At 42.4% G+C, this 25,926-nt stretch overlaps 2 protein-coding genes and 1 pseudogene across 3 annotated transcripts in view; 2 read left to right on the top strand and 1 right to left on the bottom strand.

The window, feature by feature from the left end:
* Positions 1–130: 130 nt before the first annotated feature.
* Positions 131–10,339, bottom strand: RBBP9 (RB binding protein 9, serine hydrolase). The gene is made up of 5 exons (XM_054468174.2): positions 10,017–10,339; positions 8,790–8,832; positions 7,548–7,653; positions 3,995–4,080; positions 131–3,590 (listed from the first exon to the last, which is right to left on the bottom strand). Exons 1-5 carry the CDS (start codon positions 10,305–10,307, stop codon positions 3,364–3,366), a joined length of 753 nt encoding a protein of 250 aa, XP_054324149.2. The 5' UTR covers positions 10,308–10,339; the 3' UTR covers positions 131–3,363.
* Positions 10,340–17,178: 6,839 nt separating this feature from the next.
* Positions 17,179–17,732, top strand: LOC129022048 (small ribosomal subunit protein eS19-like; annotated as a pseudogene).
* A 2,350-nt stretch (positions 17,733–20,082) lies between these two features.
* Positions 20,083–25,926, top strand: part of SEC23B (SEC23 homolog B, COPII coat complex component) — a 53,586-nt gene continuing 47,742 nt past the window's right edge. Inside the window, exons 1-3 of one of the 2 annotated variants that reach the window (XM_054468175.2) lie at positions 20,083–20,593; positions 23,443–23,677; positions 24,821–24,878. In XM_054468175.2, coding sequence (XP_054324150.1) covers positions 23,457–23,677; positions 24,821–24,878 — 279 coding nt within the window. In that variant the 5' untranslated portion in view covers positions 20,083–20,593; positions 23,443–23,456. The remainder of the gene's footprint in view (positions 20,594–23,442; positions 23,678–24,820; positions 24,879–25,926) is intronic. The other variant, XM_054468176.2, reaches the window with a different exon arrangement.

A 25,926-nucleotide genomic window follows, 5' to 3' on the forward strand; every position in this document is an offset into this window, starting at 1 on the left:
ACCAGCTTATATGTTTTAAATATAGACTTTGTCTTGTGTCTTTATAGCTAAAGATTGGTTTTTAGAGCTTAACATTCAATGGCTAAAACAAAAGTATTCCTTACCTCACCAATAAAGAGAAACTTCAAGCTTTTTTCCCATGGCATGTTTTTAATTCTGAAAATTAACTGAAGGAGACAAGAGACAATTTAAAAATACAGCACCTCTGATGAATAGTTAAATGGATCATTTCTCCTACAGGGATAAACTGTAACCAAAACAGATTGTGGGGCTCTAGACTCCAGATAGCACCAAAAATTCAAGTTGCATATGAAGTCCTAATACTTACAGTTGATTTCCATTCAGTATTCGGTATTTTGCTCACCTGAGAATAGATACTCCCCAGAGTGTATACAGGCCCCTGTATATTCAATTATGACCACAAACAATCAAACAGAAATCAGAAATGACAGTCCATGGCTCTATGGTTTTTAATGAATAGTTTGTGTGGATTTTCCCATGAAACACCTCTTAGTTGGGCAATTTATAGACCTATGATGTTGGTGGTGATCAGCTAAGCAAACTAGCCAAACAGAAGTAATTTCAAATTAAGTCACTTTTACTTTGAACTATTACTCATTATTGGATGGTGGGTGAGGGGAAAATACAAAATATATGTCCTAAACCAATGTTGTCCAATAGAGCTTTCTATAATGACGGCAATAGCCTATATTGGCTGGTCAGTAAGGTAACCAATAGCCACCAGTGGCTGTTGAGCACTTGAAATATGGCTAGTTTGACTGAACTGAATTTTCAGTTTTACAGCTAGCTGTGGTTACTGGTTACTATATTTGGCAGCAAAGTTCAACAATCCTATAGGTCTATCTTAATTACTTTTATAGGAATGAAGAGTATCAGAATTATTTCTCAATTATATATATTTAGTTTTCATTTCTACAGAGAAAGAGGTCAACAAAGTTTTGTGAACTAAATTGTATAAGTTTGTTTTTTTAGGAAAGGACTTCACAGAGAACAAGGCAAAGAATAAGTAACACAACAGCAAATTTCCAAAAAATTCAAGTAGAATCAAACTTTGACTATACATTTGGTCAAATTAGTGCTAAACAGCCTCTTCAACAACATTATTATTCAACTGATTTATATAATTTGCTTTTTAGTAGTCAAATACATTGTTTTAAATCTTAATTATTTTTGATTATAAAATACATGTTTAGTGTAACATATTCTAATAATCAGGAGGATAAAGTAAAATAAGGGGCCGGGCATGGTGGCTCATGCCTGTAATCCCAACACTTTGGGCGACTGAGGTGGGTGGATCACTTGAGGCCAGGAGTTCGAGACCAGCCTGGCCAACATGGTGAAACCCTGTCTCTACTAAAAATACAAAAATTAGCCAGGCGTGGTGGCATATGCCTTTAGTTCATGCTACTTGGGAGGCTGAGATGAGAATCACTTGAACCCGGAAGGCGGAGGTTAGAGTGAGCTGAGATTTGTGCCACTGAACTCCAGCCTGGGAGACAGAGCAAGACACTGTCTCGAAAATAATAATAAGGACATCCACCACACTGTACCTACCAAAATGCCCATTCCCCAAAGATGATTGCTGTTGAACGATTAGGGTACCTTTCCTGATTTTTTTTGTCTAAGCACATTTAAAAACCAAGACTTTTGGTTTTAAGCGATAGCTCTGAATCTCCTTTAGGCATGAAGTGTAGGAAATTATATTTCTGCAGCAAACTTAGGCTTTGCAACATCAAGTGTGGATTCACTGGAAATTATTTGAAGTAACATGTAGCGATCATAATAGCCAAAAAACGTTGGGAAATGAAAAAGGGTGGGTTTTTTTAATTAAATTTTTTTTTTTTTCCTTTTAAGAGACAGGTTCTTTGCTCCATCACCCAGGATGGAGTACAGTGGCACGATCATAGCTCACTGAAGGCTCAAACTCCTGGGCTCAAGCAATCCTGCCTCAGCCTCCCAAGCAGCTAGGACTACAGGTGTGCACCACCATGCCTAGCTAATTTTTTAATATTCTGTAGAGATGGGGTCTTGCTATGTTGCCCTGGCTGGCCTCAAACACCTGGCCTCAAGCAATACACCCACCTCAGCCTCCCACAGTGCTGGGATTACAGGCATGAGCCACCACACCCAGCCAAAAAAAGGTTTTCTGAGGAAGTATGATCAGAAGAAAATGGAATGTGCTTGAGAGAGATCTAAAGGGCCATGGAAGTTAAAAGGCTGAACTCTATAGAACAGAACATGAAGTATGGAAAGGTTCTCTTTAAAAACACTTGTCTTTGGAACAAAATCCAAATTGTCCCCATGATTTCGTCCTTTGACATTATGTTCATCTTGGTTATCTTAGTCTTTTCTCAGACTTCACAGATAATTATCTAAAAGCCCCTGGCTAAGTGAATGCTTATGACTGTGGTCACAAATGGATGGCTTGGATTTTATTTGTCTTGCAGTGTTTGTAAATCTTTTGATGTATACTGTTATTGCCAACTTACATACTCCACATGTATATGGATTGTGTGTGTGTGTGTGTGTGTGTGTGTGTGTGTGTGTGTATATATATATATATATATGCATTCCCCAAATTTAAAAACTACAATTTGGAGATTTTTTTCCACACAAAAAATCAGAAAATTGGCAACACTCTGCCCCATTTCCACATGGCAACAATTTAGACAGGTCATGGGCTCTCCACATGGCTCTGATCCCACCACCCTTGTCTCAAACAAATCTAGTCAGTTGTACGTATATTATGTATGTATATTGCTCTGCTTCTCCCTCCTGCCTGACTCTGGAAGATTCCTGTCTCAGTCTCTCTCAACATGTCTGAAGGACTTAGGGGCAAGTGTCAGAGGTGAAGGCCCTAGTCTGAGTTTAACGTCCGGGGCCAGCTTGAAACAGCAGCTACTATTTTGAGCTCTAAGCTAACACTCTGGACTTTCAGTCATGTTTTCTTTCCCCAATGAAATAGAAAAGTTTGATTTCAAAGAGGAAAAGTGTGCAACACCTGCAACATACATAAAACCTATTTAATTTTACTCAGGAGTGGCAATCAGGAAACCTAGGTTCTGTTTCTGACTTACTTTGGATAGAGAAGGGTAGTTAAGCTGTCCTTATGTTTCTTATCAAATGAGGAAAATACTGCAGTAGCTCATAGTAATTTGGGGAGTTTTAGAGTCTATGGAAAATGGAAATGCTATTTGTAACTTAGATTGAATGTTGAAACTTGTGTTTGTTTTTCAGGCACTTTTGGAACTTAACTGGATGTTCTATGTGTCTAGTAATCAGCTGATAGTAGATATTATTCTACCCCTATATTGGGATGCAAAATAGCGGAAATCATACAGTCTATGCTGGTACTTTCAGCAAAGACTTTACCACAGTAATCAGTTCATGAAACTCTGTGTTCTGAAAGTGGCCACGGTCAGTGAATTTGTGCAATTTGGTTTCCAACCTATCGGCCACTTCTTGTTGTTCCTTCCAGGGAAGGAACAGGTCGTCGGTAGAGCCAAACTGCACAATGTAAGGGCAGTTGGCCTTGATCTTCTCCCACTGCCAGGGGCGGGTGAAGTATCCTATGGGGAAAAAAAAATGATCTTTCAGTGCCCATGGATAATCTCCCTTCTAGATATTCTAAAATACCTACTGGCGACCCACATAGAGACACAAAGGAGCAGAGCCTCCGTGTGAGTTAGAAGCACTTCTTTTGTTTTCAAATCTGTAGGGCTTGATACCACAGTTACTCGTGAAGAGGTGGTATATGGTTCAACTAAAACCAGGCCTCTAGGGTTCAATTCTAGACTTACAGCTTGGGAAGAAATCCAAGTGCAAACTTATATCCAAAGATAGGTGGTAAATCTTTTTCATATGCTATTAGAATTTTTTAGCCTATCTGAAAGACAGCACTGTTTTTACAACCTGAGCAGACAGCCCCATGTCTAGAGGAGGGCTTTGCTCAGGTTTCTACCTTTGGACTTACCACTTGCACGCTCATTTTCATCCCCCAAGTCTGATGTGTACGCAGACACTAATACAATAGCATATACTCGATGTGTTTCTGCATACCTGGAGAAAGAAAAATGATGTCAGCTAATATATAATGTTACCTCTGATCACCAAAAAGTCAATAAACTATTTAAAAACTCATTTGAGGTAGCCTACAGAAAGCACGTGCTACCTGCTGTTGAGGTTGATGTGAAAAATGGCAAGGAAACTGCAGAACTACAAGCCCAACCCTGGCTACTGGATGAGCTTCTACTCATTTTTCTTTTTTTTTTTTTTTTGAGACAGAGTCTCACTCTGTCACCCAGGCTGGAGTGCAGTGGCACAATCTTGGCTCACTGCAACCTCCACCTCCTGGGTTCAAACAATTCTCCTGTTTTAGCCTCCTGAGTAGCTGGGATAACAGACATGCACCACCACGCCCAGCTAATTTTGTATTTTTAGTAGAGACGGGATTTTACCATGTTGCCCAGGCTGGTCTTGAACTCCTGACCTCAAATAATCCACCCACCCCAGCCTCCTAAAGTGCTGGGATTACAGGCGTGAGCCACCACGCCCAGCCACTACTCATTTTTCAAGGTAGTTGAAACTTGTGCAAACCTTTCCCAGTAAACAAAAAATGTGTAATCCATCCACGTTTAGTATGCATCAGTGTCACTTGGTTGGTGAACATGCAGATTCTCAGGCTCAGACCCAGAGCCTCTGATTCAGAAAGTTGGCATTAAGGCCTAGAATCTGCATTTTAAGGTATGATCCCTCCTTCAACCCAGATGACTCTAATGCAAGTGGTCTGTGAACCGTATTTTAAGAAACACTGTACAATACCAGAAATGTACCTTTGTTACCACACACTCCACATTGCCTTATATTATTGATTTGTGTTGTCTTATGTACATTTCTCTCAATAAATTGTCAGCTCCTTAAGGGCAGGCATGAGTCCTGTTGATCTTTGTGTTCCTGGTGCCCATTACAGTGCCTGGCAAGTAGACACCCAGCTAACTATTAGGTTGGTATAAAAGTAATTGCAGTTTTTGCCATTAAAAGTAAGCAGGAGACAGACAAGAAATAAACAGGATGTCAGATGCAATGCATAATCCTTGACTAGATCTAGGATTGACTAGATCTAGGTGAAAACTACTACAGATAATAAGATATAAAGAGGATAGGAGCCAGTAGAGGGAGGCTCCTTTATTGGCAAAAACCACAATTATATTTGCAGGCAGCAGTCTCCCTCAGCAAAGACTGGGATAAGGAAAGACACATAGTAGTAATAATTTCAAGAGGCCTTTGTGCCAAGAAAGAGTTAGGGTTGGTATTTTGTTCTTGGGCCTAAACTTTTTTCCCCATTTATTTTGAAAAATATCAAACCTACAGAAACGTTGAAAGAACAAGCACCTAGGCCGGGCATGGTGGCTCACACCTGTAATCCCAGCACTTTGGGAGGCCAAAGCAGGCAGATCACCTGAGGTCAGCAGTTCAAGACCAGCCTGACCAATATGGTGAAGCCCCGTCTCTACTAAAAATACAAAAATTAGCCAGGTGTGGTGGCAGGCGCCTGTAGTCTCAGCTACTCTGGAGGCTAAGACAGGAGAATTGCTTGAACCTGGGAGGCAGAGGTTGCAGTGAGCCGATATTGTGCCACTGCACTCCAGCCCGGGCAACAGAGCGAGGCTCTGTCTCAAAAAAAAAAAAAGAACAAGCACCTAGATTCATTAATTTTGTCACATTTCACCCATACTTTAGCATGTATCTCCTGAGAAGGCCACTCCCTTAACCACGGTACCACTATTACACTCAATAAATTTCACAGTGATACTGCAATATTATTTGTATTCATTTTTCCCCAACTGTACCAAAAATGTCCTTTAAAACATTCTACAATCCTAGATCTAGTCAAGGATTATGCATTGCATTTTATTTTCACGGCTCTTCAGTCACTTTAAAATTTTTTGTTTTAAATGACATTAACATTGTTTAAGAGTTTAGGCCAGTTGTCTTGCACATTATCCTCTAAATAGGATTGTCTGTTTCCTCCCAACTAGACTGAGGTAAACATTTCTGGCAAGGATACTACATAGGTGATGCTGTGTCCTTCCCATGCCACCACATCAGGGGACACATGATGCCAGTCTATTATTGGTGAGATTAAGTTTGATCATTTGCTTAAGGTGATATCCACCTGATCTCTCCATTGGAAAGGCACGATTTCCCTTTCATGATTAGAGTCATCTGTAGGGTAGTCCTCCATGATTTTGTCAATAGGAAATTCTACAACCTTAACCCAATCATTTTGGCATCCATTTTTCTCCTTGCCTCCCTTAACTTTAGAAGTCAATTCTTAGAAGGTTGCTAATAATCCTGCAGTGAGTTCAAGGATCTTTAAAAGCAGGCACATCTTTACTAATCAATAGCTTGAGAAAAATGCAGTTGGCCTTGAGTTGGAACAGAATTCAATAATACAAGGAGCTCTTCCTTTTCCAGACAACGCCTGGCAGCATATAAACATCCTTACACTAGGAGTGTACAATAATTTTGTAGCTCCATCCTGAAATACTCTTGTAACTTTAATCAGTGTAGCTGAAAGGTTATGAAATTTGGCAAGATTCCCTGACATGCAATTCATGTGACATCCTAAGTGACTGCTTGGAACAAATAAAAACTATTATCCTTTGTCATTTTGCCTAGCAAGTATGAAAGAAACTCAACCCTTACAGGGTAAACTTAGCTTATTCAGCTAGCTAATTCCCTACCCGCTAGGTCTTATAAGGCTAAAAGGGGAGATGTAATATTCTAATGAGAGCAGTAGGGATGTGCCCATGAATCCTAAGGACTGGGGATTCCCAGGTGGGTAACACTGCAGACACAATCTACCATATGCCAGGCTCTCTTCTAGGCAATGGGGTTTCAGTGCCAGAGTGAACAAAGCCCTGCCTTCATGGAGTCTACATTCTATTGGCAGGAGACACAAGAAATAAACAGGATGTCAGATGGTAAAAAGTGCTGCAGATAATAAGATATAAAAGAGATAGGAGCCAGTAGAGTGAGGAAGCCGTTTCACATGGAGTGATTAGAGAAGGCTTCACCAAAAGGGGACATTTGAGCAGACACTTCAAGGGGAATAGAAAGCCATGCAGATGTCTAGGGCCAGAGTATCCCAGGTAGAAGGATGAGAGCAGGCTAAGATGTGCGTGTACTTGGCATGTTCCAGGAACTGCAATGAGGTCAGTAAACCTGGCTGGGAGGAGAGAAAGAGAGTCTGTAGAGACAGAATCAGAGCTGACTGATGAGAAGCCAGTGGGGTTTGCAGCCACTTATGCTTTAAAACGATCACTGCATCTCAATAAGAGCAGATTTTTTGCTTTTTTTCAATCCACTAGCAAAACCAGGAAGGAATTAGGACAGATTATGTTACCACTTTAGAGGTCAGCACTGTTTCCTCTTCAACAGAAATTTAAGATATACACAAGGTATTTCTCAAGCAAGCATGACTGGAGCCCACAAAGGGGATAGCAGTTTAACAAAGATCGCACCTCATGGCCGCGATGGCCCCAGAACTGTGGCCAATGATGATAGTCTTCTCATCACAGTGCAGCTCTGTCTCCATGAAGGGCAGCCAGATGCTCTCTCGTGCTGTAACTTAAGGTTCAGGGTAAAGAAAAAGTCTGTCATTTGATAGTGGTAGTCTGAATCCAATGCTGCCCCACCTTTCAAACAGGCAACTATTCAGCAATTCACAACTTTTAAAACTGCAGGACCACAGCAGGAGACAAGACTGTGTTAACAGAGCCAAAGATTAATGTATTACTACTTGAAAGACCCAAGTCCACAGTTTTGGTAAATAGTTTTTCTTTTCTCTCTCTTTTTTTTTTTTTGTTTACCACGTTCTTGTAAGAAATTACTAAGGAAATAATAAAATATAACTCTGAAATTTTAATGTAAACTTTCAAACTTGGAAAAAAAAAAGCTATTGGTCAGGTGCAGTGGTTCACACCTGTAATCCCAACACTTTGGGAGGCTGAGGTGGACAGATCATTTGAAGTCAGGAGTTCGAGACCAGCCTGACCAAATGGTGAAACCCCATCTCTGCTAAAAATACACAAAAAATTAGCCAGGCATGATGGCGCGTGCCTGTAATCCCAGCTACTTGGGAGGCTGACACAGGAGAATCATTTGAACCCAGGAGGCAGAGGTTGCAGTGAGCCGAGATCACGCCAAAGCACTCTGGCCTGGGTGATAGAGCAAGACTCCATCTCAAAAAAAAAAAAAAGCAAAAAAACTCTTGCAACATTCTAAAATTCACACACATTTATTCATTCTTTCCAAAAAGGGGATTCCTGAGACAAGTCATAGGCATACCCAGAACAAAAGTAGCAATATGACATTTTTAAACATTAGGATCTCAAATAGATGCTGTAAAGTTTTATACCTATGCCTCAAGTATAATACCCACAAATTCTGCCTGAAAATATTTGTAGACATATAGAAGGGAAAAATCTAGTTGGTGCAAAGTTGAAAATTAAATTTTACCATGCCCAGGTGCTTTCCTGATCCTTACTAGAATTTTCTATGGCTTTTGGTTCACACCCTCCTCCCCAAGCTGCTTGCCTTATTCTTTCTTAGGTATACAGGTATAGGTATATAGGCATCTTTGGTTTCTTAGGTATATAGGCATCTTTGGTTTCTCCACTACGATATTCTTGTTCTCTACCACAAAAATGGTAATATCAAAACCCAACAAGATGAGGCTGTTTAAAAACAAATTTAAAACTTACTTGGGTCGGGCATGTTTTTAGCCAAACACTGGAAACCAGGTATCTATGATATGAGGGGGGAGAAAAAGCTATAATAAAGAGCTTAATTACAACTAATACTTTGCTAATAAGAAATGAGGCACCTGATATGATTGTTACCAATTCAGTGTTAACTTGTGTTATGAAATGAAGTAGGTTAAGTGACCATCCTTTCGCATTAACTCCATCTGTAGTTCTGTATCTAGGCAGTTCTGCTGATCTCTATAGAGAGACCTGTATCTGCATTCGTACACCCATATTTGCCTCTACAGGCCTGCATCTATAGAGAGGCATGAACAAATGTGTTCTAGACAGACTGACCTGGAGCCAAATAGACGGTGTGCCAGGGAGTAGGTAAAACGTGGCACAAGAACGTGATACAGAAATCTGGAGATAGCATCCTCTCAGAAGCTCCAGCCCCGACCTTTGGGGTTGTAACTCTGACCAGGGTTTTCAGCCACAGCCCTGCAATCTATTCTGGAGACCCGCTCTAGAGGACGGCAACCCAGGGAGCCGACTTACCGCCTGGTTACAGAAGAGGGTTAAAAAATAAAAATCAAACGGCACAGGGCAGCCTACAGTAAGATGCCATTTTTATAAAGCTCACCAAGAAGCCAAATAGAACAGTCTATTGTTTAAAAGGTATATTCATAGGTTGAAAAGTAATTTTAAAAAGAAAAGCAGATGAAAAAATTTCAGGATGGCACGGGACTGAGATGGGTAGACATACGGGTCGTTTGGAAGATGATGTATAGGCAATGTCCCAGATTTTAGTTTGGTAATTCATTACATTATGCCTCATAATGTAGACGCATGTTACGTATATCCTTTGTATATATTAAGTAGCATATTTAATTTTTTAAAAGCTGAAGCGGGGAGCAGTGAAGATGTAAAATTATCTGGGAAGTCCCAAATCTGAACCAGCAGCAGATACGGGGGGCGGGGCTCGGGGGCTCAGCCTCGGTAGTTCAAAAGGGTTCCTTTAACTATAAAGGCTGAGCCCTCAGAGAAGTCTTCCAGGCAGTTTTATCAGTCAAAATTCGACCACTAGCTCAGACTTTAAGAGAAGGCAGAGGGGGAGAGGAAGGAAAACACACAGGGCTTTGCTGGAGGGGATTAGACGCATATTCAAACTTCAGCCCTCAGTCCTCGCCCGCCGTCCCTCCCTCCAGGCTGACTTCACGGAGCAGCGAGGCGTTGGGCGCTTACCTTCTCCAGCTCCTTTTTCACCCAGCCATACCAGCCGTGGGTGGTCACATCCCCGCCTCCGTTCCCGGGAACAATCACTGCCTTGCTAGGAGAAGCCATGAGTGCAGCGAGGCCAGAGTCCCCGAGCGCGGGTCCAGCGGAGCTGAACCCAGCCTGCACCCGCAGGGAGCCTGCGCCGCGGCATCCTGGGAGTTGTAGTTGCGGGGACTGGGGAGGCCGGGCTCTTTCCTCCTTGGCCTGCCTGCCGCTGGCAGCGTGGGGCAGCGAAGAACAAAGCCTGCGAGCTTCCATCAATTGTAAAGCAAAGCACCCTTTACTTGCCTCTTACTAGTGCTCTCATGTTTTCCCCTTATTTAAGACAGGCTATGACATGCTTGGGGTGTGTTATTTCTTTGCTAGATTTACTGATATTTCTATAGGAAAGTTTGTTTTTGGTTTCAAACATGCAGAAAACCCATTTATAATCTGGCAACGCCTGAAATCCATATTATTTTTCCTTCTGATTTTAAAACAATTTTTAGTAGTCAGTATCAGCCCTGGTTGTTGTTTTTCATTGCTTTGAATGAAATTTCCTTGCATAAAGCTACTAAACCAAGTAAAACAAACAAAAATTTAATTAAATACCAAGAAAATACTTCGTCAGATTTTCATATTAAACCAGCTGATACTGAAATTGTTTAAAATAGTTTATAACCAACGCTTAGTCCCATATTCCTGGGAAGACAATTAAAGCTTCATGTACATTTGGTCACCCGGTGGGCCGTTTAAACATTTTGTAAGGGGATTTCATTCAATTGTTATTTGAATTCCAATTTGTCATTCTGGTTGTATAAAAGCTTTCCCATGCAAGAGGGCTGATGTTATAACAGTAGATTACTATGCTACAGTGTATTTTCACCCGGTAAAGAAAGCTTTTTATGGTTTGAATTTTCTGGAAACATTGGAGAAGACTGTCCTTGTCATCCACACTAAAACAAAACTTCAGGACCTTGGGCTTTGGGTTCATGGTCTCACAACTGAGAAGGGTCCCTCCACACTTTTGGAACTGTGCAGCCATTGGAACTTTTGAGGTAAAGCTACTCTGGGAAATTTCTCCCAAGAAGAAAATGGCATCCTTGATGTGAACAGCTTTTCCCAAGTTCACAGATTAAGACTTCTACTATCATGAAACTCTTACCTTTCAATATTTCTTTTTCTTGTTTATGCCTCTACAAACAATAGAAGTGGAAAAGGGGTCTGTTATGTGCACTTATGGGGCATACTTTTATTTGTGAAGGAGTTTGCAGCCAGCCTTATACATGGATAACCTTATACTTTGATAGATAAAAGATGAAGGCCCGAAGTAGGTAAGAAACTTTAATGGTACATGCATTGCTTCCTAATCAGTCAAAAACAAAACATTGGTTCACTCTGCTAACCCACATCATGGGTTAAAGAAAACATTGCCAGGAGGCGTTCACTCTTCTAGAAAGGCATCATTTGTTAGGTCCTTTTACCATGGTTTGAAGTAAAAGAAGCAATGATTAGAAATGTATCCCTCATTGGCTGGCCGCGGTGGCTCACGCCTGTAATCCCAGCACTTTAGGAGTCCGAGGCAGGCAGATCACCTGAGGTCAGGAGTTCAAGACCAGCCTGGCCAACATGGCAAAACCCCATCTCTACTAAAAATACAAAAATCAGCTGGGCGTGGTGGCAGGTGCCTGTAATCCCAGTTACTCAGGAAGCTGAGGCGGGAGAATTGCTTGAACCCAGGAGGCAGAGGTTGCAGTGAACCGAGGCTGTGCCATTGCATTCCAACCTGGGTGACAGAGAGAGACTCCATCTCAAAAAAAAAAAAAAAAAAAGGAAAAAAAAAAAAAAGAAATTCAGTGGTAGAGGATTAATAATGAAGAAATTGCTTAGTCAAGTGAGTAGACTCTTTATCTAGCTTATTCTTTGATCTATTTGATTTTAGGAGGTTTGATTTATCGGGGCCTTGGGTTTAGGAGCATACTCCAAACTCTTGGTGTTATCCTCCCAATAGTTATAATAGTCTCCCTGGTGCGCTGTATTCTCTCAAAGGTTTTAAATGTTTGCACGCAGTCATCTCTAGAACGTCAGATGTTCTCTCTTCAACTGGAATGACAAAAGCTGAAAGAAATGTGCAACCATGAGAATACCAAAACCTATAAACGATGTGCTGAGACCGAAACCCAAAATGATGGTAACTGAGAGTGGCACTAAGGCCCTAAGTTTTGGTCACACTCTCACCTAAGAGAGAACCTGACCAAAAAGGGAGAATTTTTTCCACAAAATTTTGGGAGGCCATTGTTTTGGACTAAGCTCATGCATTAGGCCCCAACAAACCAAACCAAACCAAAATGGAGTTGCTTGTGCTAAGACTTTAAGGAACCATAGATTCTAGAACATACTAGGTTTTGTGTTTTTTTTCTGCAGATCTCTATAACAAACATCTCTGACAGCGTAGGTATCCACCCCCTAAAGTTCCCATTAAATCTTTTAACCAAATTAATTTCCTCTCGTCTAGAGACCATCAAGCTTCAAATGATCATGCAACAAAGGTTCCAGCCAGTTCCAGGTGAAGACACCACCCCTAGCCATCAAGAAACTACCCTGCCTCCACTAGATAGAGCAGGGCGAGTTCCATGATCACCAGTAGGTAGGGACTACACCCCAAGCCAGCATGATGCAGTTACAAAAAAAAGACCATCAGTCCCTCTGCCTCCCATAAAGATTTATGGGGATCACATCTCTCAGCGGGGAGATGAGGCAGGAAAATAGGGTCTGGAGGCAGGGAACAGAAGGCCGATTCACACTTCAGTTATGACGAAATAACCTCTCCACAGGGCATAGGCCAACTAAATGACTTTGTAACTTTACTTCATCCTCTTCATTTACATAGGGTGTACCCCAAGTAGAGGGTATTTAAATGCTCAAAAATTCTATAATGGGGACTTTGAGCCCTTATGCTCAGGCCCGCTCCCATAATGTAGAGTGTACTTTCATTTTCAATGAAACCCTTCATTCCTTCCTTTCTTTGTGCATTTTGTCTAATTGTTTGTTCAAGACGCCAAGAAACTGGACACCCTCCACCATTAACAAAGGGACATGAAACTTTTGGGGGTGAGATACATGTTTATTATCTCGATTGTGGTGATGGGTGTCAAAACTTAATAAATTGTACATTTTAAATATGTGCAGCTTAAGGTACATCAATTATACCTCAATATAGCTCTTTCAAATTTAAAAATAGTAATCCCAGCATTTTGGGAGGCTAAAGCGGAAGGATTTGCTTGAGCCCAGGAGTTTGAGACTAGCCTGGGCAATATGGCAAGACTCCATGTCTTCAAAAATTTTTTAAATTAGCCAGGCATGGTGGTGTACACCTGTAGTCCCAGGTACTCAGCAGGCTAAGGTAGAATGATCGCTTGAGCATGGGAGACTGCGGTGAGCTATGATCATGCGACTGCACTCTAGCGTGGGTGACACAGTGAGACTCTGTCTCAAAAAAAAAAGGAATAAAATTTCAACATAAAACAAGTAGAGACATTCCTATAACCAACTGGTTGTTTGCTTAGTAGTTTTTAGTTCAAGAAGCAATGATACTCCCTGAACAGGAACTGGGGGCTGAAAAGGATCTAGCAATCTAGCTTTTCTTAAGATTTAGTTAGCTCACTCTTCTAGAAGGAGAAAAAAGGCAGTGACATTAACTCTCATCTTAGGTTGTTTATCCCGATAATAATTGAGATTATAATTACATACATTCGTTTTGTTTTCTACTTTTTATCTCTTGTACAAACAATTTCTGAGCTTATCATTATCACACAAGAAATAGTTTTGGTTTCAAAGCTAAAAGCCAACATTTTTGTCAATTTTTGTTTTTTTGAGACGGAGTCTCGCTCAGTCACCCAGGCTGGAGTGCAGTGGCGCGATCTTGGCTCACTGCAAGCTCTGCCTCCCGGGTTCACGCCATTCTCCTGCCTCAGCCTCCCGAGTAGCTGGGACTACAGGCGCCCACCACCATGCCCGGCTAATTTTTTTTTTTTGTATTTTTTTTTTAGTAGAGATGGAGTTTCACCGTGTTAGCCAGGATGGTCTCAATCTCCTGACCTCATGATCCACCCGTCTCAGCCTCCCAAAGTGCTGGGATTACAGGCGTGAGCCACTGCACCTGGCCATTTTTGTGAATTTTTAAAAATTGGAAAATGCACCTTTATATTTGGTACCTCATTTGCTAATATTGAAGAAGTTGTTCGCAAGAAGTTGTTGAGACAGTTTGACTCTTTCTAAAGGGATCACCCACCCTCCACTGAGGCCCTCCTTCTAAAGGGATCACCCACCCTCCACTGAGGCCCTCCTTCTAAAGGGATCACCCACCCTCCACTGAGGCCCTCCTTCTAAAGGGATCACCCACCCTCCACTGAGGCCCTCCTGCTGAATAATCTTCCTCTGCCTGGATTTTTCTTTTCAGGTCAGGATCTTTTCTGTGGGCAGTTTGTCTCTAAGTCTTCAAACTCATGGTCTAAACCTATTCTCCTCGCTTCTGTGGTTACTTTTCCTTTCTGCCACTGCTTTTGTTTACTTGTTTGTTTGATTTTTGGTTTTGCCACGTTGAGGAGAAAGGAGGTCAATGGAAGCCTTCTTCAAAGTCTTGAAGCGCACATGGCAGCTCCTGGGAAAGGAAGGGAGGTGAAGAGGCTGTTCTTGGCAGAGAGGAAGGCATGCAAAAGGGCACCAAAACAACAAACAGCACCTGTGGACTGGGAAGGACAGTGGTTCATTACTGGAGGATTGAGGTCTATAGATCATTGAGGCCCGTGAGTAGCACAGGGGCCCCTACTGTATCCTGTGAATGATGGGAAAATTATGTAGGGTTTTAAGCAAGAGAATAGTAGGGTCAGATATGTGATTTAGAGAAATCTATTCAGCAACCAATGTGATTTTTGGATCGGGCAAAACTTGGGCAAAGCAGTCATTCAAGAGACTGTTGAAGGAATCCAACCAGAGGATGAGTGCCTGAACTAAGCAAGTAGATGAAGTTGAGAAATATTTACAGTAACAAATTAACAAGACCAAGTGATTCAGTGTCACCTTCAAAGTGGAAGTGTTAGAAATAAGGAGGAGCCAAGGATAACTTCCTACTTTATAGACTCAGTAACTGGGAGAAGAATGGCATCTTCAAGTGAAACAAGGTACAAGAGGCAGAAGGTTCACTGGGAGCCAGGGGGATGATGGATTCAGTTTAGGACATATTAAGATCGAGATGTGCAAGAATACCCAGTGATATCTGCAGGACATTTCTCCAGATGGCCTTGGACTGGCCCAGTTCTCCCCACTTTCTTGCTCCTAGTTCTGAAGAATAATTTTGATGTGCTGGGAATATAATATTCTGAGACAAGGAGGAAATAGCCAGAACAGCCCAGGCTGTGTTCTAGCCCCGCTAAAAACAAGATGTCCTTCAATGCTTTTACGGCTTTTCCCAGCTGGAGTATAAGTGGGCATGCACAGACGAGACTCGATCTGCACCGTGTGGCTTTCCTGAGTCTTGAGAGACCAGCTCATCATGAATCCTAGGCTTCTGCTGTCCCTTGCTGCTTCTCTGTGAGTAATAAATCCACTTCATGTAACTTGTGTATGTGAGTGTTCTGGCTCACCAGACTCGGGCAGGTAGTAGAAGTACAGCCCAAGATGCAGTGAACTGAATTGGTAACCAGTGCACAGTAAACAAGCTTTGAAGAACCCAGCAGGTTGCTGAATATTTGAATCCGATGTTAGGTAGAAAAGTCTGACCCAGAAATACAGAATTTAGGCTGAGCGTGGTGGCTCACAGCTGTAATCCCAGCACTTTGGGAGGCCGAGGTGGGCAGATCACCTGAGGTCAGGAGTTTGACACCAGCCTGGCCAACATGGCGAAAACCCTACTAAAAACACAAAAATTAGCCAGGTGTGGTGGCATGCACCTGTAATCCCAGCCACTCATGAGACTGAGGCAGGAGAATCGCTTGAACCCAGGGGCAGAGGTTGCAGTGAGCCAAGACTGCACCACTGCACTCCAGCCTGGGTGACAGAGTGAGACTCCATCTCAAAATAATAATAATAAAATAAAATAAATAAAAGAATTTAGACTCAGGCTATAGATGATGATAATATGTCAGAAAAATTATGAAAGATTTTGAAATAGTCAAAAGAGGTTACTGGGTGAAATTTCTAGGGAGTGCTGTGCATTTTTAAGACTCTCTGGGGGTGGGGAGTGGTGGCTCACGCCTGTAATCCCAGCACTTTGGGAGGCCGAGGCGGCAGATCACGAGGTCAAGAGATCGAGACCATTCTGGCCAACGTGGTGAAACCCCGTCTCTACTAAAGTTACAAAAATTAGCTAGGCATGGTCGCATGCACCTGTAGTCCCAGCTACTCGGGAGGCTGAGGCAGGAGAATTGCTTGAAGCCGGGATGTGTAGGTTGCAGTGAACTGAGATCCCGCCTCTGCACTCCAGCCTGGCGACAGAGCAAGACTTTGTTTCAAAAACAAAAAATCCCCCGGGTCATTTGCTGTAGGAGGGATGTACCTCTGCCTTTGAGTATGCTATTTTACAACTCTGTAGAGATAGAAATTAATTTATAGAAGATAGTAATGCAAATGTTCCCTGCCCATAACAATGTAAACTATTCCTGTCCACAGCAATGCAAATCAATTTTGTGTGATAGAGAATATGTCACTATAAATCAAATTCTTCTTAGAACCAGTTTGAACATCCCTCCTGGTGTAGGGATTAATTAAAATCAATGAATGAATTAAGTAAGATCTTTGGCACATGTTCATTTTATATTTGCATGAAGGCCATAATTTTACCTTTTGAAACACTTTAACAGTTTTGAAGCTTTCACCAACATCCCAATGGATTCACCTGACAGAACCAGGTAAACCACATTACTGAAGAACACCCCATGGGGCTAAGCCCAAGCACATTTTTTCCTGGCTCCGGGAGTGAATACCAAGTAGCAATAGTACTACAGCGTTGCTGACTTTCTCCCTAGGTTTCTTTCTCCTCCTTACTGATTTTGGGGTTTGTTTCGGATTCGCCCACAGCTGGCGGATTTTTCCCCATGAATGGCGACACCAATTAGAAACTTGCGGGAATCCCCGTCGCTCCCTTTGCCCTGGCTGGCAGCGCGGAAGCCGCACGATGCCTGGAGTTCCTGTAAACCACGTGAACCAGCGGGACTTCGTCAGAGCTCTTGCAGCCTTTCTCAAAAAGTCCGGGAAGCTGAAAGTCCCCGAATGGGTGGACACCGTCAAGCTGGCCAAGCACAAAGAGCTGGCTCCCTACGTTGAGAACTGGTTCTACACACGAGCTGGTTCCACAGCGCCGCACCTGTACCTCCGGGGTGGCGCTGGGGTTGGCTCCATGACCAAGATCTATGGGGACGTCAGAGAAACGGCGTCATGCCTAGCCACTTCAGCCGAGGCTTCACGAGTGTCCTCCGCCGGGTCCTCCAAGCCCTGGAGGGGCTGAAAATGGTGGAAAAGGACCAAGATGGGGGCCGCAAACTGACACCACAGGGACAGAGAGATCTGGACAGAATTGCCGGACAGGTGGCAGCTGCCAACAAGAAGCATTGGAACAAACCATGCTGGGTTAATACATTGCCTCATTCAGAAAAAAAAAAAAAAAAAAAAAAAAAAAAAAAAATTAGGAACTAGGTTTTACATTCTGAACATTTGGTGATCTCTTTAAGTGAATTAATAGTTTTTAGAGATCTATTCTCTTTTGGATAGGAGATGATGAAAAATCTGGTTTGTTAGTCTTTTTGTTTGTTTGCCTTTTTGTCTATTTATGAGTTCAAATCAGTTAAGACTTCCATGCCCACTGGGAAGGAGAACAGCTTTTTGTTATCTAGTCCACTGAATTTTTATGTTTTCTGAATTTACTTTTGACCTGTGGCCAAAGTTGTAGAACCAAAGCTATATGCTATGTGTCTATGTGTTTTCCTGGCTGTAATCAACAAAGGCCTTCCCCTTTTGTTGTGGGAGTAAAAAATATCTTACTACCTTTGTAAAGTTTTAATAAGTTAGATTATTTCATGTCTTAAAGGAGCTCTGTTATAATTCATTTATGGAAATAAACACATGTAAATCAAATATTTCTAAAATTCCAGAAAATAAGTAAATTAAACTTTATGCAGGCAAAATTTCTTAAAAATGCTGAAACCATCCTCACAGGGTTAACAAGATTACAAGCCAGGCTTTAGGCAGTTAGTTAGGCACTGACCAGGGTGCATTGGTGCCCTTCAATTCACTTCTCTGCAGCTGCTAACTAACCAAAAGCCTTGCAGCACACTGATCACCTATTCCCTGATTGCTCCTATCCACAGAATCTCTGACACTAGCTCTTTGTACCCAGGAATTGCTTAACGTATTTTTCAGATCCTGAATTCCCACAAAACAGCTGATGCCAAACTGTCTAGGGATCCCCACCAGGAAGGGCACAGTGGCTCACACCTGTAATCTTAGCACTTTGGGAGGCCAAGGCGGGAGGATCGCCTGAAGCCAGGAGTTTGAGACTAGCCTGGGCAACAAAGTGAGACCTGGCTTTACAAAAAAATTTTTTGTAAATAAATAAATAAAGACCTCCACCAAGGAACAACACTGGAATGAAGCGTCTTCGTCTCCCTGTCCCATGACTTCACCTCTCACTTCCTGACCAATCAGAAATCCCCACACTTTAGCCCATTGCCCCTCTAGACTTCTTAAAAATGCCATCTCTAATCTCTTGGGGAGGTGGATTTGAGGATTCCTCTTGTCTCCTCATTCGGCTGCCACTTGATTATGGAACTCTATCTGCTGCAACTCCTTTCTGTTACCGCACAATGGACAATCGAACCTGATGGTCTTATAACAGTCCTTCTTACAGAAATTGCTAGTACAGAAAGAATCCAGGTTCAAATAATCAAGGCAAATCTTTGGCAAATAATATTATTTTAATTTTTGGTTAAAAAAATCCCAGCTTTGTCTTTTCTCAGTGTTAAGTATTATACATGTGTACATTTTACTTGAGTTTGTTTCCTTATAGAGAATAATTAATCTGAACTTCCTAAATTTATAAAAGTTTACTATTGATAAGCTAATATTAACATTACATGTTTAAGATCCTGAAAAATGTCAATTTGTTCAACAAAACTGAATCATTCTCACATTTAACAGTAATTGTTTCTTTGTGCCTTAAACTATTAACAATTTCTATGATATGTAGATAACTTAAAACTTCGTATTAAATTGAGCTAATTAATGGATACTTCTTGGATGCCTAGATATGTTCTTGCATAATTTTATGTTTACATCGTTTTGCTTCTTATTTTTATATGCTACAGAGACTACAACTCTGAGTCACAGTAATGATGTGTTCATGTTTGCCACTTGTCAGCGTGTGTAAAAACGGTTGTGGTGGCTGTATACAGTTGTGTTCTATCGTGCCTTTTGCAGCAACATGGATGCATCTGGAGGCCATGATCCTAAAAGAATTAACGCAGAAACAGAAAACCAAATACATGTTCTCACTTGTAAGTGGGAGCTAAGCATTGGGCACACATGGACACAAAGGTGATATTAATAGACGCTGGGGACTACTAGAGTGGGGAGGGAGGCAGGGAGGGGCTGAAAAACTTGGGTACTATGCTCAGTATCTGGGTGACCAGATCATTCGAATTCGAAACCTCACAGCCAGGTAACAAATATGCAGTGTACCCCCTAAATCTAAAAGTTGGAATTATTTTTTAAAAGAAATTTGTGTTCCATGTATTTATAAGCTTACTTTCCTAAAATGCTTGAATATTACAATTCTCAATTATTTATCTCCATGTAGAAGGATGATAGGGACTGTGCGCTAGTGCCAGCCTCCGCTGAGAGCGCCAAGACATTACAGCAAGCGAGGGGAGAAGAGCTTGTAACGTGAAGCACCACCACACCTCCGTACTTCAAACTTAACTGGCCACAGAGACCAACTCCCAAACCAGCAAGTGCGTAAGCGCCGCCGCGCTCACCACCCCCCCCGCCCCTCCGCCACGCCCCTTCCGCATGCTAATACCTTCTTCCGGCAGTCTTAGTTTCTTCCAACCAGTGCAGCTCCCTGTTCCGCGAGCATACGTCATCGTTCTCGCTTTCCGGTAGCTAAGGCGATCAGCGGGGCTTCCCACTGAGACGAGCGGATGTCATATTGTATCAGGGCGAACCTCTGAGGAGCGCTGGCTGCGCTTAGGCAACGGTGCGGCAGGCGCCGGGGTTTTCTGAAACAAACGTTTAGGGGTGGGGAAACGTGTTCCGAGGAACTCTCGTTTTGAAGTGCCAGATACACCTGTGTTGCCCTGTTCCAAGATGGTGGCAGAGCTTCTCTGAGTCTCTCGCTTCCTCCAGTCCGTCGGAGAAGCGCTCTTTGATTGGCCAGTGGACAGTGCCGTGGCATGACACACTGGGGAGCTGGCCAATCGGTTGAGAGCTGAGCTGGACTTGGCGGTGGGAGCCGGAACCTGCCTGTTGCAGCTGTGGGTGAGGAAGGCTCTAGCTAGGTGAGCGGCTCCGGCCAGGTGAGCGGGGCGCATAGGTGACGGAGGGCCGAGGGCACGGGTATGAGTTTCTGCCGGGGGCGAGGTGGGCGGCTTCTGGGATGAGGCCTTTTCTTGATAGTTTGGGGTAGCGGGAGAATCGATGATCCAGGAGTCCCCTGGGGGTGTCGTCCCGCACCAGGCCGGGACTCATTTCTGGCTCCAGATTCCCCAGAATTGCGGGGTGCGCACAGCTGGAAGGACCCAACCCCCGTTTTATAGTTGAGAAACTCAAGACTCAGACAAGTGAAACGACTTTTGCTTCATGACAGCTGGAACTGGAACCCAGGTCCTTGGACTCCCTTCAAGGATTAAACCTCACTTATTCTTATATACACATGGTCACTGTGTCCTGAGAAGTTACGAGTTGGCGAGATAAGAGTGGTTCAGATTTTTTGGCGTATTCTCCTGTTATCTTTCCAGGCCTTTCATTCATTCACTAATTCATACTTTCAGTTATTTGCCTCTTCAGATACCTTCCCCGTTGATACTTTGGTAAAAGCTATGGACCCATCTCCCTAGAAAAAAGGCATATTCCCTCATGCGCATAACTTCAGATGATTAGTGGACCTTCTATAGTCCCCTTGGATTATGTGTCCACTGCTAAGAATCCAGACCCTAGAAGGGTGAGGGAAACAGGCAGTGGGAAAAGGAGGGAGCAGGTCTTAGGCTGTACATACTTGGAAACCATTAGATGGAGCCAGTAGCTTCTTTTTTTTTTTTTTGAGATGGAGTCTCGCTCTGTCGCCCAGGCTGGAGTGCAGTGGCGCGATCTCGGCTCACTGCAACCAGTGCCTCCCAAGGTCAAGCAGTCCTCCCTGCCGCAGCCTCCCGAGTAGCTGGGATTACAGGCGCCTGCCACCACGCCCAGCTAATTTTTGTATTTTTAGTAGAGACGGGGTTTTGCCACGTTGGCCAGGCTGGTCTTGAATTCCTGACCTCGGGTCATCCACCGGCCTCGGTCGCCCAAAGTGCTGGGATTACAGGCGTGAGCCACCGCGCCTGGCCGCCAGTACCTTTTAATAAAGAACGTTTTGAGAGAGAGACTGTTATTTAATGAAATCTGCTGACATGCTTGCTGAGAGTTGTGATATTAGAACTTGCTTTCGTTCCGACTTTAGTTATCCCTTTGCTTCCCATGAAGCTCCAGAGTGCTTCCTGTGCACACAGTGCTTCAGGTTCTTGCCTTTGCCAGAAATAACAAATAGATTTCTTAGAGTTTCAGTTGGAGCAAACATTGGAATTCTTGTGTTCTGGGCTTTATGTAGTAGAGTAATTCATTTGCTTTTCTAGCCATGCAATATTATTGCCTTAATCAAAATTATTTACAGTATGGTACTTCCCAAAATAACAGAGACAGTTGTTATCCATATTCAGGAAGTGGGCGCGAGAGGCCACTTTAATTTGATAGACTCTTTAATTTGCCATTTTACTACTTTTCTTGAGGGGCTTGTACCCTTGAACCCCAATAGCTGAGTTGTGTGTTACCCTAGATTTTAGGATATGAACAGGATGTATAAACACTCAATGAAGTTGGGATCATCTGGGTTTGAGAGTTTAGCCTGTAGGACAGTTTTATTGACCACAGTCTTCATTTTTTTTTTTTTGAAATAGAGTCTGCCTCTGTCACCCAGGCTGTGCAATGGCACCGTCTCGCCTCACTGCAATCTCGCCTCCCGAGTTCAGACGATTCTTCTGCCTCAACCTCCTGAGTAGCTGGGACTATGGGCACGTGCCACCACACCTGGCTAATTTTTGTATTTTTAGTAGAGACAAGAGTTTCACTATGTTGGCCAGGCTGGTCTTGAACTCCTGACCTCGTGATCTGCCCGTCTCAGCCTCCCAAAGTGCTGTGATTATAGGTGTGAGCCACTGCGCCTGGCCTTGACCACAGCCTATCAAGGCATGAACATAAGCAACCGTGGCGAGGAAAGAGGTTCTGGTGAGACTCAGCATAATAGTAATTTTGGTAATACCAAGTAGAAAGAATTTAGCTCAAAACTGGTTCCCATTATGAACCAAACTTGAAGATCAGTATCCAGCTCTTTCTCCAAAGTTAACAAAGTGCGGAAGGGAATGAGCACCCCCCCCCCCCCGCCGCTACTAAAAGAAAAAATCACTTGGGATGTAAAATTTAATAGAGGAAGAAAGGAAGGAGATTAGAGAGGAAGATAGTTGGATGCTGAAACAGGATTCAAGACTTACCCTGAGCAAGGGGCTGAAATTGGCTTGACTGATAGGACGTGTGATCTGTGAAGAGGTTTGAAGAGGTAGTAGTATTTAACTACATGTAGTTTGGAGATGATCAGGTGATTGTAAACCTCCCACTCCTTTGATTTGTTTTTAAGTGCTTGAGAGGAGAGGTGAGAAAGGAGCAGTGGTCAATAATAACTGTGCGGTTAACTGACTTTTGGGTATCAGATGGAAAAGAAATACTGTCATTCTACAGCAACAGGTTCTTCCCAAGTATTTAAGAAACACTGTGTTAGATAGGCTGGGTGCAGTGGCTCACGCCTGTAATCTCAGCACTTTGGAAGACCGAGGCAGGTGGATCACCTGAGGTCAGGAGTTTGAGACCAGCCTGGCCAACATGGTGAAACCCTGCCTCTACTAAAAATACAAAAAATTAGCCGGGCGTGGTGGTACATGCCTGTAATCCCAGCTACTTGGGAGGCTGAGGCAGGAGAATCGCTTGAACCCGGGAGGTGGAGGCTGCAGTGAGCTGAGATGGGAAAAAAAAAGAAACGCTGTGTTACATGATCCATCTTCTTTTTTTGACATTTAGTTCAGAATTTCACATACCATTAAGGTCATTAAAGTTTTATCTTCAGTTCCCTTTTAGACTATGGCGACATACCTGGAGTTCATCCAGCAGAATGAAGAACGGGATGGTGTGCGTTTTAGTTGGAACGTGTGGCCTTCCAGCCGGCTGGAGGCTACAAGAATGGTTGTACCCCTGGCTTGTCTCCTTACTCCTTTGAAAGAACGTCCAGACCTACCTCCTGTACAATATGAACCTGTGCTTTGCAGCAGGCCAACTTGTAAAGCTGTTCTCAACCCACTTTGGTATGGATTCTTTTGAAACTGGTAAAAATGATAAATACAATATATTATGAATTTTATGTGATGCTCATAAAAGTCATTAAATTTGGGCAGATCATCAAATTTGTGATGAGTAGTAGATGATGAGACTCTTACGATTCTTGTGGAGAGTAGTAAGTGGTGAATATTTGTAGAAATCTCCCTGGCCTGATAATTCCAGATAAAATTGGAATCTTACAGGAATGAGGTAGAGGTAGAGGGAGAGGATTTGTAATTCACTTTTTTTTTTGCTGATAATCAGTTTGCTTTTGGCTTAAATGTAGACTTTATTGATTCCTCTTAAAGTAATTTCCCAAAAGAATTCGAAAGCTTAGACTGTCTTCTCATGCTTCCCTGGTACAGTGATGCTGTATGGCAAGGAGAAGTAGCAGGCAGAAGAAATTTTAACTCTTAACAATTTGTTAAGTGTAATTTTTTTTTTTGTGCCTGAGATAGTGACCTATTTCTTTTAAATGTGGGCATTATTTGAAATGATTTTTAAACAGGTAGAGAGTGTCATAAAATTTTTATCTGAGGGAACATTTTTTACTTCATTCTCGTTGCTTTTATTTAATGTGCCCATATGTGAGTGCATAGCCACTGGTTATTAATTTTCTAAATGTAGAAAATAAGGGAAAAGTAACTGAAGCATTATTTTGAACCAGTTTGAGGAAGTGAAATGTGCTTGCCCAACTTTTCTTAAAATGGACTAAGTCAGGTTAAAAATCTAGAAGCATTTTCCTGTGTGTGAAATATGCTTTTAATGTTGGAATTTAGTAGTTTCACATAGCTGGACAATAAAGATGTTAGAAAAAAATCATGAAGAGTATGTTAAGATAAAAGGCAAGAGAGAAATGACGTATAATTTATATAAATCATGACATTTAAAAAATTAGGAAATTGGAAAAGAGAAAAAGATTTAGTATTTCTTCACTGTGGCTGTTTGATGGAAATTTTGGTGTACTTAGCCAGAATTCTAACTGCAGTGAACGTTTTGCATACTCATACTTATGCATACACATAGAAACACTTATTTGTGTGATTTACTGAACTTGAAATTTACAAATAAACACTTTCTACCTTAAAAATAAAAGTGGTACCTACTTATAATATTTATCTTTCTCACAGTCAGGTTGATTATCGAGCAAAACTTTGGGCCTGTAATTTCTGTTTTCAAAGAAATCAGGTATGTGAATTATTTAAAAAAAAATGTTATATGTTTTATTTTAGTTGTATTATGAAAAAAATTAAGTTAGATTGAATTTGTGTTTACATTGGCAGTGAGCAGTTTCTGCTGAACTCAGGGTGATAGCTATTGTTCAGCACAATATTGAATTTGAACATTTGTGGTTTATTCTGTTGAGTGGTTTTCTTGAGTCCTTGTCGTTTGCTTGGGGCTAGTGGGGGCTGTTCATTGAATTCCCTTTTCTTACACATTTTCTGTTGGCAGTGAATCTGTGACCCAAGGAAAGCACCTGTTGTTCATATTTCTCTTGACTTCAGTATATTCTAATTGAACAGTATACATTACTGAATTTTCATTTTCTGATCTTTCTAACATTTAGGGTCCAGGTATCAGTGTTGAGCTTCTTTTGATTTAAAAATTTTAAAAGTACCAAACTAGAAGGAGCTCACAAATCACAAGAGAGACTTCTCTATAAAAGTAACTGTGCGGCCAGGCGTAGTGGCTCATGCCTGTAATCCCAGCATTTTGGGAGGCCGAGGTGGATGGATCACGAGGTCAAGAAATCGAGACCATTCTGGCCAACATGGTGAAACCCCATCTCTACTAAAAATACAAAAATTAGGCCAGGCGCGGTGACTTACGCCTGTAATCCCAGCACTTTGGGAGGCTGAGGCGGGCAGATCATGAGGTCAAGAGATCGAGACCATCCTGGCCAACATGGTGAAATCCCCTCTCTACTAAAAATACAAAAATTAGCCAGGAGTGGTGGCAGGCACCTGTAGTCTCAGCTACTCAGGAGGCTGAGGCAGGTGAATCGCTTGAACCCGGGAGGTGGAGGTTGCAGTGAGCCGAGATTGTGCCATTGCACTCCAGCCTGGCAACAGAGCAAGACTCCGTCTCAAAAAAAAAAAAAAAAAAAAATTAGCTGGACATGGTGGTGCGCACTTGTAGTCCCAGCTACTCAGGAGGCTGAAGCAGGAGAATTGCTTGAACCCGGGAGGTGGAGGTTGCAGTGAGCTGAGATTGCGCCACTGCACTCCAACCTGGC

This window comes from Pongo pygmaeus, chromosome 21 (genome assembly GCF_028885625.2).
Source record: "Pongo pygmaeus isolate AG05252 chromosome 21, NHGRI_mPonPyg2-v2.0_pri, whole genome shotgun sequence".
Classification (NCBI taxonomy): Eukaryota; Metazoa; Chordata; class Mammalia; order Primates; family Hominidae; genus Pongo; species Pongo pygmaeus.